The 13595-nt window shown below is 40.2% G+C and overlaps 1 protein-coding gene and 1 long non-coding RNA gene across 4 annotated transcripts in view; one reads left to right on the top strand and one right to left on the bottom strand.

Annotated features, from left to right (window-relative positions):
- The window catches only part of LOC133009509 (pleckstrin homology domain-containing family A member 5-like), a 93141-nt gene that overhangs the window by 27541 nt on the left and 52005 nt on the right, over window positions 1-13595 (bottom strand). For all 3 annotated transcript variants that reach the window (XM_061077025.1, XM_061077024.1, XM_061077026.1), the window contains 3 exons: window positions 7339-7459; window positions 7048-7152; window positions 4075-4147 (listed from right to left, as the gene is read on the bottom strand). In XM_061077025.1, coding sequence (XP_060933008.1) covers window positions 4075-4147; window positions 7048-7152; window positions 7339-7459 — 299 coding nt within the window. The remainder of the gene's footprint in view (window positions 1-4074; window positions 4148-7047; window positions 7153-7338; window positions 7460-13595) is intronic.
- LOC133009239 (uncharacterized) lies at window positions 82-1803 on the top strand. Its single transcript, XR_009680530.1, has 3 exons — window positions 82-1249; window positions 1369-1462; window positions 1554-1803. It is a non-coding gene; the product is annotated as an uncharacterized LOC133009239 (long non-coding RNA).

Here is a 13595-nt window from a genome sequence, read left to right as displayed (position 1 = left end):
AACTGTACAGAGTGGCATGATTACAGTCACTTTTTCAATTGTGCTGGTTAAATGCACAGAGGAAGTGTAAACCACACCTCTACCAGCAAATAAATGATGCTGGGTATGATCATCTGTGTCCTGTAAGCTCCAAACTTCTACTGGCTTTCCATAAAAATATCTGTCCTCCCAAAATACTGGCATCAAATTCACATGTCAATGGCAAACTAAGCTGTTCCATGAATTATAAATGGTACCTTTTCACCACTACTTTCAAAATTGCTATGAAACATTCATTGATTTAATGATTTATTTTTTCAGTGTAATATTTAATCCCCCATGGACTGCACAGTGACAAAACACAGCAGCCGGCTGTTTGGATACAACATACATCTCCACTCAGTTTGATTATTATTTTAAATATAAAGGAGACACAATATAGAGCTTAAATTCCTTCATAATTTGAACTTCAATTGTCTAATTGTTGTTATTAAACTTTCTCAGTATTCCATTAAAACAGTCAACACTTTTATCCAAAGCGACTTACAATAAGTGCATTCAACTATAAGGTTACGAACACAGAACAGCATGAGTGAATCATGTGTGTAAATTTACTAAACACCACAAAAAATAAACCTGGCCTCAGTCAAATACTTATCCCATGAAGTAACCGCTGCTCACGTCACCCGCTCGCGTCATCAGCTGATGGACTCGTCCAATCAGAGCCTCGTAAACGCCGTGCAGCAGCGTCGAGTGTCCCGCAGACAGGAAGCGGGTCGTGTTTAGCTTGTCCCGTACGAGTGACTCTGTCTTCGGGGTAAATAACTTGCTGAAGTCGACACGACGCTGTTCCCTGGAGGAGAAGATGAGTGCGTGTGGAGGCAGAGCCGCGGGCCCGGTGTGGACGAGTCGAGGCGGAGAAGACGGATGCACAGTCCCTGAGTTACGGTGAGCTAGAGACGCCATGCTAACCACTAAGCTAACCCTACATCTGAAAGCATGTCCGCCACTCTTTGGGATAGCGAGAAAGTTGCTAAAATACGAATACAGCATCGAGTGCTGGAGCAGATCTAGTGCATGTGTAAATATGTATGAATTACTTAGATGTAACAGTTTGTTCTCGTTAAGTTTTTTCATCAACGTGACTTTTTTCTGTATGTTTTCACAGCCTCAGCCCCCCCCCCCCCACACACACACACACAAACAAAGAGGCGTTAGGCTGAGACGCTGAAAGTCCGGATTTAAAGTGCAGAAAATTAAGCCATTGAATGTAAGTAACTGTTTATGAATTGTTTTGGTGTTTTTTTGCTGTGGATCTTCCAACGGTGATGCAGCGCGGCTATTTCCGTTTATTAATAATAAAGTCATGTTACATGTGTTGTTTTCCAGCTGCCTGTCCATGACGTACAAAGACACACTATGAGCCAGTATGATCCGACCAGACCTTACATCAGCATTGAGGAGTTGTCGGAGAAGAAAGAGGGTAAGGTTATATTCATTAAATAATTTTCCAGTTACATGTAAAGGTGTATGTTGTCATTGAACTGTGCTAATTTTACTGAATGTGTTTACAGCTGATTGAAGCGGGACAGACGACATGGATCCATCCTTCCACAGCCAGGAGCACACCGACCTGTGTCCCACACTTCATATAAGACTGGAAGCTACACTGATCTCACAGCTACACACCACAGACGTCTACACACTGGAGAAGAGTCCCACAAAGAAGTCATGACCCAGAGGCTGCAGAGAAACATTTCAAGCCTCACCTGAGATTTTGTACAATATTTTTGCTGTATGTAAATAAAGCTTTCACTCCACATATACCTTGTTCACATTTGTTCCCTGTACAATATGTTCACCTATAGCATCAAGCATCACATGAATGTTTAGTTTTAATTAACTGCAGTGCTTTTGGTAAAGGCTTACCTATAAATAATAATAAATATTAATATATACATTTTTATTATAAATATTGTGTGGGAGGGGCTTACCCCACGTGCGGAATGCTGTGACCCCACGTGTGCACTGCAATGACCCATAAGGTGACCAATAGCAACACTTCTACCAGCCAATCACGAGTGACATTAGTTTCAAGGGTCTGTGGTTTCCTCCAATGGTGAGTAGAGAGAGGTTCTAGCCAGCGGCTGGACTCCGATTCATATGCTAATTAGATCACACGTCGCGATCGGTCCGCGCGGCGGCGCGAGCCCCCCCGCGGCTCTCTCCTTTGTTCTCCAAATCCCCCTTAAGGTCCGCAAACGCCGATAGACCCACCTTGTCTTCACTGGCGAACGCCGAGGTAACATCATGGAAACAGTTGGTTACAGCAGGGGATTAGGCCTGTCCGTAGAGGTTCACTGTGACAATAATACTGCTTTTCGTCTAGTGGTGGGAGGAAGCCGTACCCGAGGTCGTAATGCATTGACGATATTTGAGAGACTTGCTTCCAAATTGTAGATTTCACGTGAATGTCACCTCAAGTCAGAACAACATGTTGGAAAGTTGCGGAAACCAATTAACATAATTTTACATTCAGCTTTTAAAAAGAGCTTTGAAAGTGAACCCATCAAATGTCACATGCAAACTGTATGTCTATACTAACAAGCGCCTAACACCAAACCATTTAGCCAAAACAGACTTTTTAATGATTAACATGCATAAGCTATTGATGACACACCTAATCCTTTTTCTCTGATCTTGGTTATTATGGAATGTTATAACTGCTGCTGTGTATTTTCAGTGGTGGATGTATGTTTTCTTTTTCTCATGGTGAAAGATGACTGGACATGTGAGTGAATGTATTCAAATAGGCCTGTGCCAGGACGAGATTGTGATAGGTGGACTGTGGTAGATTTTGCAGCTGATTGGCCACCTGCTCGGTAGCAGAACCAAGATGTTGCGTTTGAGCTGCAAGGGGACACTCCTCTCCTTCAATTCCCAAACGCCCACATCATTACTTTGTTCTTTGGAACGTCTGTCCTGCCCCTGGCTTTGACTCCCATTTCACTTTTTTTGAATTTTATGATAGATGATTATGTTGATATCTAGTTATATTTGTTTGTTTATTTTGGCCTTTGTCCACAATGAAGGTAAATTACTGCTCTTGATTTAAATTGTGAATTTTGTTCATAAATATATAGGTTGATGGAAAGATTTGTTCTCTGTGGGACTTGGGGAAGATGGGGAGCTTGTTTTGTGCTTGTGTTGTGTCTCTTACTAGACGGGATATAACAGCAAATATTGGATTGAGATGTCAAGATGTTGTTAAAGTGTCTAAACAAATAACTACAACACATTTAGTTACAGAATCCATGTTTTTCCACATTCCGGCTTCAATACACATAACACCCCAAGATCGGAACAACTTCACAACTGGGTATATGAGACGTCTCAGGAAGCTCTCAACTGCATAGAAAAAAAACCACGCACACATTTCGATAATATGCAAACTCCACCAAGAAATGTTCAGGTTAAAACCCCAAATCTTTTTTGCTGTGAGACGACAGTGCAAACCACTGCACCACCGTGCACACACCAGTGGATGACATGGGTTGGCTTTACTAAATTTAAACATTGGTTGTCTTTACTAAATTACATGTATAAGATGTTCAAAAAGAGCAACTAATGATACAGTATGAGGTCTCTTTAACATGGAATTAGAGGAGTTAATAAATAGGTAAATATATGCCGGATCTATTCTGTTTGATGTACAGTATCTGAATCCAAGGATTACATAAGTATAAAAAGAAAAACGAAAAGAAAGAGCATCATCTCTGGAAACTGGACATGTGAAATCCAATTTTCTGCTATGCTTATGGCAGCATCTAAGCCTTGTGTAAAACCCTGGCTTTGCTTTGGGGGAAAAATTATCCTTTAAATATCAAGTCGGACGACAGTAGAGCCCTTTTGATTAATACGTCTGTTCAGTTGGTCCTGACAGGTGGCTCACCACAGAGACTTGCAATCGCCAAGAAAACGGCTTGTGGTGCTCTGAAGGTCACAAGCTCAGTGACCTACTAATCCAAACCGTTCACTGTTGTTAGCAGGTCCATACAAATGAAACGTGCTGTCAGCCACGTGGACAGGACTCACCTCTGTAGTAGAAGAGGCACAGGTCCGACAGCACGAACCACCTTTTCTTCCACAGCTTCATCCCTGTACTATCCTGCAAAGAGAGCAGAGGAACAGAATACAGTTACTCCACCTGCTAGTGGAGGGGGTTATATTTTAAAACGACAAAGAAAAAGAGTTTGGTATGGTTGCCTCATTGAATTCACTCCAAGTGATTAACCATTAGACTACAAATCACCCGATGAATGATGTACTTTCAAACGTATTCAATTAGATTCTGAATCAAATTTTAAAGTCTGCAATATGCTAAATAATCTGTTGACAAGTTGATATGAATCCAAGAACGCTGGCAGGAAAGAAACTAGATAGACTCATTGGGAGGGCCAGCTCGGCTCAGGGATACCCCTCTGACCCAGTGGTGGTGATGGGACAGAGGAGTATAAGAGCTGTCATCTCTGATAGACTGTCACTGAAGGAGCTGTGATGAGGTTTCACAGGTGCTTCCTTCCTGCTGCTGTCAAACTGTACAAGCAGCTCTGCTCCCAATGGACCACACAAAACAATTCTGGGCCAAACCAATGTTTATTTAAATTGAACTGTGCAATACTCATTCGTATCAGTGCAATTGAATGGCTGAAGCACAATCTGTTAAACTGTATATACTCAACAAACATAGGGGATATTCTGTTTACACTGAATATTACACTGAATAATCATTTCTATCATATATTTTCTAACTGTCCTTGTGTTTATGTTGCATGTTTACTCATGTATTGCATTAACTGGTGTCTGATTGGACTGTCCTCTTTGCTGGTGTAAGACAGAAAATGTCCCTTATCTTATACTTCCAACTGACACGTCACTAAAACAACTGGTATCCTTTTCCTTGTTTTGTCTTTATGTGCCTGCATATTGTGGTATAAAACCCTTCTTGGACTTTTTGGTAATTTAAAATGTTATATGTAAATAAGTTACATTCATGGAGTCAATGTTGAATTCATTCAGTAGTCATTCTTATCAAAATGTTACTAATTTGTGTAATGGAGTTAGGGACATTTATTTGTAAACATTCATGTTTTTCTAATATGATGCAAAACAATAATCAGAGTGCTCTTCTGTATTCTCAACCAATAACCAGCTTTCTCTTTCAAAGCATGTTGCTTAGTGGCCCAAAAATAAATAAATCCTGTGCTTAAGTCGTTCTTCAGTATTGCTACGCCGTGATCAAGAGGGTTTTCAGGCTGCTGCATGAAACGGATGAAGGGTGAGGATAAGGGTATTAACCCTCCATTTGCTTTATTGGAAAACTCGAGTCCTTGATCGTGGATCCCACCCTGGGACAAAGCAGGGGGGAGGGACCTCAACAACTCTGTCATTATGGTCAAATGGCATGTGGACTGCAGTTTCCTCTAAATGGAAATTCAGTTCTGCGAACCAGCATGTTTAACACATTAGAACCAAAAAGAATTCACAATGCCAGATGCTGTGCAGTATGGAGCCATATCTAAAATATAACATTAGATTCAAATTTCCTAGCATCCATTCTTTTGCCACCCTCCCTCTGTACAATCAAAGTCCCAACCACAGGGTTTACAATGTGTTGATGAATAAACTTCAGAAATCACAGGTTCTGTTAGGTAGTCCTCTGTTCAGCGGGAGAAAAAAAACGAGGCTTTTGCCAATCACATCAATCACTTTGTTCTCCCAAAGGATCAACTGAAAGGCTGCAGCGTTTCCTCCACCAAGGACTTCAATAGCTTCCAGGTTTCAATGAGGCTGGAAAATAAAAGTGCAAATCCAGCTTTTATTCAGGGTAGCAGATTTGTGAGTCTTTAGCTTGCTCTACGTCACCCCGATTGAGGTCCCCAAAGAAACAGCAGCTGGCAGCTGTACCAAAGGAGGCCATCATGTGTTCACAAAACTGTGCCGGGAGGCTGCAATCAAAACTAAATGAGTCCCCCACTTATAGGAAGCACGAGAGAGCCCTGTCTGGCTGAGAGCCGCCTCAAGCACCCCCCTCTTCACTCTGCTGCAAGTAACCAGGGAGCTGCGATGAGGGATTGGTATTTAAACAGTGGCCGCGCTGGTTGACTGGCTGAGCAGAAACACTGGACAAAAGAAATGTTCGGATACTGTGAGATTTCAAAAAGAAGCTTCCTTTGTGCTCAGAGTAAGACTGCTGCTGAAAAAGTTACAGAAGGAGGGAGAACATAAGCCTTGTTCCTTGTGTAAGAAGAAGGGAAATTGTAGTCTGCATTAATAAGATGATTTCATGTTCCCCAACTATGCTAAATACAGAAACTTTCTAAAATATCCGAATTTCTATTTATCAGTTGCATTATTACAAATATATTTATTAAAAATGAACAAAACTAATAAAATAAACTAATGTGAACATCTGAACATCAAATCCCTTTGTAGTCAATTGTCAATTAAACCTCAATATGAATTATTATTATTGTTAATACTGTTGTTGTTCTGCCATACGTTGTTATGTGTAATGGATGGCATAGCTTCATTCTAACATGACTTCACAGTCATGCTAGCATCTTTGTGAGACTTTACTGAGGCACAACGGCAGGTAGAGCTAAATGCTAACATCAGCATACCGATAAGCTCACTCTGACAGTGCTAACAAGAGCCTAACTGATACTGGATTGTTTTTAGCAAGGGGCAAAATTAAGTACAAAACATATTTTCTTTTTGAGATTAATCTATTTATGTATTTTAATCAATTAATGCAGACATAATTTACAGCGATATGATAACGTGCTAACGTGATAATCACAAAATACAGGAAGGGAATCAACAAAGATAGTAGAATTCATCTTTACATGACATTTATGGTCTGGACCAGATTTCATGGCAATCCACAGAGCCATGTCACAAGAATGGCTTGAAATCAGACTCATTTACATATTCTGCCTCTCAACACTTGGTCGATTTACTGGAATACATATAAAGTTAAACTTGGAGTCCTGTGTTCTTGCTTACCTGTTTATAAAGCCAGTTTTTCTTCATTACTGGGGCCCCGGGATTCCTCCTGATAGAGTTGGATCTCTTCCCGAAATTATGAATCTTTTTGGAAGGCCTTGAGGGCTAGAAAAAGAGCATGAATGAATAACCAACAAAGTGAGCTCAATCCACAAAGAAACAACGACTTTTTCCTAAACTTTTCTCAAACTATCAAAAAGGAATTAAAAAGAATTTAAGTTGGGTTTCCATTATATCCCCTTCTTAAAAGACATGCTTGATAATCCAATGGTAATAATGTGTGTTACGTACTCTTCCTGCTGGACTACCGGTGTTAGCGGCATAGTCCGAGCCACCTGTGTAGTTGGAGGCCTCACTCATGATGTTAAGTGCTCGTTCCTTCTTCTCATTCGCTGGCACTTTAGAGGCAGATCTGAAATGAAAAGAACAAAGTATGCAGTGAGCACAGAGATATAGACAACCGATCTAAATTCATGATCACAATAAGAGGAGGAGAATAGGAGGAAGCAGCCTTTATTCTCTGGTTTCTCTCTCCTCTAAAGTTCAATCTATTATAATAAGATCTCAACCCAGACCTATGGATCAAGCCAATTACTCCCACCACGTCACCATAGATACATTTCCCTTCCTCTATTGTCTTTTAATGCACTGCAGTGTCTGTCCAAAATATTGGAATACGGCAATAACAGCAGTGAATCAGGCCAGGATGTCTATAAAGCTTTCTTTAAAGCAAATGTGGAAAAGTGTAGCTAGTTTGAAAAATATGAAATAGAATAGATAGATGGATAGAACACCTTGTTGTTTCTGGCTCATGGATATGTCCTACATTCTTTAGGAAGGGAACAACATTGTGGTCTAGAGGGAACAAGACAGGGAAACCAGAGTAGAGCAGAAATACTGCAGCAGTGAAAGAAAGTGTGATCTCTCAGATAAAATGGTTCCAGGTCACTGAATAGGGACAGAAACTGCAAACTCTTGCTGCAAACTCTACCCTGCTAAATCAATTAATATCCCAACATATAAAGGCTTCAGATGAAACGGTACATCTATCTAGATAACCTACAGTCGTTCAGTCTATCATCTGTCAGACACAAAGACAAGACTGTTAACATCGATAAAAACACCTCCATGCTTTTATTGTGACGGTGCACAAACACAAGAAGGGATCACAAGGGATCAGGCGACACACAGGATGTTCTTTTACGTGCAGCACTGGAGCAGAACTGAAACGACCTGTGGAACATTTGGAAACATGACAAGACAAAACACTGACAACCCAAATCTGTATTTGTTTTACCTGTATTTATAGGCAACGTTACATTGTTTGTTACGGGTCAAGACTCAGCTAGTCTCTAAAGAAAGATTTCGCATGTGAAAATATAGATTCGTTAGTGACAAGATTTTGAAAGTTAAAGCCTCCATCAAATTTGAGCAGGCTTTAGTTGTCTGCAGGTTAAGACCCAGTCACAAATATGCAAATGTGCGAGCGAGGGGGTGGCGCAGCAAATCCACAGCCTGGCCTCACGTGGAGTTTAACTTTGGTGAACTCTGACTCAAGTTATTCGCCTCGCATGTGTGTGGCCGTGCCCTCAACAGTCCTCTTGTAGAGCAAAAGAGGCCGAACACTATTCATAGAGATGTAGACCTAAAACAACTACAGAAAGTATCGCTTTCCATGTTTTTGAGAGGAGAAACTTTCAACTGTAAACATTGTCCAGCAAATGGAAGATGGAGTCTAGGTCTGGATATCCTGTCGACACTAGAACCACCCAAATAATGGCCATTTTTCAAGGAGGCTAATTCGTCTTAAGATGATTGCCGATGGACTGAGATTGACAATAGGTTGCTAGAAGCAGCATAATCGTATTATGTAACTTCACACATAACTTATACAAGAAAGACTATTTATTTTATCATTAAAGTTAATTGGTTCCCTTGGATTGCTGGAATATATAATTGGGGTTCTGTGTAGAGGTGACACATTCCCATGAACACTATCAGGGAAGTGGGTGACTAATGCTCTCTTGAGTTGAAGTGTGCACAATTTTCAACTTGTTAGTCTGAAATAGCTTATTGTGCAGAGTGATGAGCAGCCGCTGAGATTTGACCTCTTCTCTATCTAATGAGCTGGCTCCAGGAAATGAGCTCCAGAGACTTTCAGCACTTCCAGTGACGGGAGAAATCCTAAGTGAACCCTAATCAATGGTGTGTGGACTTGTCATCAAAACAAAGGTAGGGAGCAGTGAAGAAAATGGACTCACTTTGGTTTAACAGATAAACTGCTCTATTTGATGCTCTATTTAGCCGATAAACCATTTCCAGCCTCTGAGCTCCAGTGTGATTGTGTGTGTGTGTTGGCTCCTTGTTGATAATTAGTTTGGGCCTGATAATCAATCTGCATGCTGTGAAATTGAAAAGTAGCCAGTGTGTCAGATTAGCTGCCTTAGCGAAATGACTGCCCAATGACAACCAGAAGATAAAGAACAACGAGAACAGAAGAAACTATGCAGTCAAAATATACTTACAGTACATCGACTGTGTTTGGAGTGATTCAAATAAGCTAAACAAATGATGAACAACAAGGTTTTTTTGTGGTATATTATGAAATTATATTTTTGTTTGAAAACAAAATAATAATGTTATGTATACTAAAGCATCCATATGATACTTGTACTAACGTTTTATGCCCACTCTTGTAAATGTCCAGCTTGACAAATAAAGGCTTAAAGCTCAAAACTGTACTAATACTTGGATAATGAAGGCTTGCTTCAATTGTGGGAAACTCCATTGAAAAAGAACATCCAGTGCTAATACCAAGTAAATTTAAAACATTGTCATATTGAGAAATCATTCCATCACCAGACTAATTGGGATATTTTGCTAAACAAACTTTCCCTCTGCTTTTGGGCCTCTAAACCAAACGCAAACAGGATTTTAAATATAAAATCTGATTTTTAAAAACAAGCTGATTTCATTTTATGTGCATTTGTGTGTATGTGTAAAACAGAGCCTTTGAGAAACGATGATGTCACAGCTTGTGATGTATGCCCACTACTGCTTTGTTTGAGCATGCACCAGAATCAATGGGTGCTATATATCAGCATATCAACAGATCGTTGAGGACAGCGATTTCTTTTAAAGCGAGGGGAAAATATCTGTAACAAAAATAGATCTGCAGTCGTGTAGACAAAGCTTCCAAGGTCTCTTACCCTATCTGGGCCTCACCAGTATTTATTTCTCAACCCTTTATGTCAAACACAATGCACACACGCAATGGAGACCACCAACTGCTTCACATTTATACTTTGACATGAGACTTTGCTCTGACTGGCTTCCAGTAACATGTTAGCACGGGACACAACATGGATGACATATGTTCATATCCACAACATGCTGTTTTCAGTGTTTGTCTGCTTTGAATTACAGTTTTCTTGTTTAAGATGGTGCTTGTCACCCAACAGCAGTGGATATTGTATTGTACAGAGTCATTTACCACAGGTCTATGTGAACAGTGAAGTGAATGAAGATCTCAACTGGAAATCTAAAAGAGCCAAACGTGGTAGACTTAAGAAGAAAAAAAACCTACTACTTAGATACTTTATGTAGTTGCAAAGCCACTGTGGCAGCATATTGCTATGTTCATATGTGTAAATAATAAAATAAAAGGTTACCTGGTAAACTTAAAAAAAAAAAAAAATTCATCAACCTGAAAAGAAACAGTTGTGGATGAGCTGCATGTCCAGATAACTACTCTTACTCTAACAATTCACATTGACTTTCCTGTTGACCTCTGCCAATGACATGATTCTACACCTTTCCGCTTGTTGGTTAGTTCGATTGTAAGCAAAATTATGCAAAATCATCTGGAGGGATTACCACAACGAACAATATGACTGTTTAATCATACCTTTACAATATAACCCGATCTAAAATGTTAACACCATTCATTAACTTTTAAGTTCAGCATAGGCCACACTTATTTTAATGCTGCTATATCATCTGTGGTACAGCTACATGCAAATATTTGCATGTTCCATGTTAAATAAAACAATAAATTAGAAAGTTTGAGCAATACATGTGAACAAACTAAGTTGATATCATTTAGTCTTGTAGGAAATACCAAAAAACAAACCCCAAACAGCAATTCCACAAAGGAAGACCACCCCATGTGTATTAGTGTCACATCACCGTCATGGATTTTGTGCGTCTGTGTGAGTGCACTGGGTCTGTGTGTTGCCATTCTAAGCAAACACTAAGCTGAGCGGCTGAGGGTGCGTTTTTTTTAAATGACCACACAGCATTTCTAAAGAAAATAAGTGCTTTAAAGACTTTTGTTTGGTGGTGAACCTGACCATTACACAAAAAAGACAAGAATAATAAGGCAAGCTGTACTCTTGTACACCATCACAGGTTCTAGAGCTCAGCGATAAATGGAACATGTACAGATACTGATAATTATTGTACTCATACCTGCATTTATATTAGTTTTTTCTGTAACAGTGCAGTGTTTCTGAAAGTGACTAAATGCATTATTATCATTTTGAAATGAATCGTCATTCAACATCAGGCAGCATGGCAAGCTAATGCTAAAGCTTCTCAAAACTGAAACTAATTCGTTAGGTTATATAATGCTGACATATAGTCGTCCTTTGGCCCCAATGGAGGACAGAAATCTTGTTTCTGAATTTACCTCACATAGAAAAGTGTTTATTTTACAATATTTATTTATATTTAGGCGAGTAAGCAAAATGTCGACGATACAGATTTTTTGGGTCATATCACCCAGCTCTAACAGAGCAAAGCAACATAGTGAGAACTGTACAGTAAATGTAGCCTTTACTTCCAGGAGGGACACAGAATGTGGCGGCTTGGGCTCTGGAGGTAGAGAAGGTCGATGGGTCAATCCCTGCAGGCTCCTCCATTCAGAAGTTTCCTTGAACCCCAAATTGCCCCTCAAGGCTGTACCGACAATGTACAAAGGTGTGTGTGAATGGAAGAGTGCAGTACTTGCGCTTTGAGTGGTCGATAAGACTGGAAGCATTAAATAAATACAGTTCCTTTCTCATTTTGTATGAAGGGGTGTTAACACTTAACGGAGTTGTGTATCAGAAAGTGTGCAATGGTCACATTTTCCTATGCTTTTGGCCTATTATAAAGAAACCTTTTGTTACGACCTGACTATTCTGGGAAATCAATGAACTGCCAACAAAGTAAGTTGAATGGTAGTGACGCAAAAATATTTGTTCGACAGCTCAGCTCTAATCGAGGATGTACAGCTTGGCCTTGGTTTGTAAAGATCTGCCTGCGTTGTTTATGAGGCCTGACGTGATCATAACAGAACGGTTCAGACAGTAATGTTCACTCTGACCAGACTTTGGAATGCAAATCCATAACAGGTCAACCGGCAAAACACCATTCAAACGACTCACAGTCTGTTGTTAGTGTGCAACAACAAGGATTATTAACAGACAGACATGTTAAAATAACTTATCTTTCAACAAATGAGGGGTTTTGATGACGAGCTCAGAATGGTTGTTATTGTGTGTTGTTATGTGCTGATGTCGAAACAATCTGAAAAAGGTCACATCCAGTTACTTGCACAAGGCTATGTCGACTGCAAACATGTTTTCAGTGCATTTCAGCACTTATTTTGTTTTCTTGTCCAATATTATTGTCGAATGAGGGTATGGAGTGGTATGCTGATTTCCAATACAAGAAAAATGTACTATACTTGAATACTTTTGACGTGAAACAGCGAAACCGTTAGACATTGCAGGGACTCCAAAAAGGAAAAAAACACAAGCTGTCTCAATGCAGGGACTTCATCCTTCGAAAGCTGTATACGGAGACAGATTTTTTTTCACACAGAAATCTGAAGGCTCCTTCAAATGCAACAAATGCATCCTTCCTTCCCAGCGAAACGAAGGCTCCAATGGGTGGATCCTTCTTGGCCCAACCTATCCCAGGATTCATTGCATAAGGATTGCATAAGGATGCTCAAGCACTGGACGAGATGTCCAATGCTTGAGTATCACACTTTAACTCAAGTGAACAGCCAAAAGTTAACATGTTAAAAAACCAAACCACGTTACAACCTTCCCCATTTCTTGTTGTTAGGCAACAGCAATAAGGATGGTGCGAGCTGTTGAAGGTGATTACAGAACCTCTAAAGACCAGATGGTCTAATTTTGGGTCGGCCTTCGCAGTCTACACTAATTCACAAAGACTGCATCCTCCGAAGGATGCAGCCCCTGAATTGAGACACAACTATTGTGTGTGTAATTTGGATTATACTTGTAGAAACCAGCCCTGATTGGCACATGAATCATCCTGCAGTAATGTTTGCTAAATGTGTTTCATATGACACTTCTACACAAACATTCCCGTGCAAATGATCATGTGCACCACTAAAAATATGCTCAGACATGTACAGTAGTGCCGGAAGATTGCTGAGGCTGACATTCTCCGAGGGTGAGGAAGGTGTAGTCACGTGTCAAGAATGTGCCTGACCCATGACTCGAGCAGGAACGTGTACCTCCCGGCATAAC

Source organism: Limanda limanda, chromosome 8 (assembly GCF_963576545.1).
Source record: "Limanda limanda chromosome 8, fLimLim1.1, whole genome shotgun sequence".
NCBI classification, from domain to species: domain Eukaryota; kingdom Metazoa; phylum Chordata; class Actinopteri; order Pleuronectiformes; family Pleuronectidae; genus Limanda; species Limanda limanda.
The sequence above is the reverse complement of the archived record's forward strand: the minus strand, read 5'-3'. Positions and strand labels throughout refer to the sequence as shown.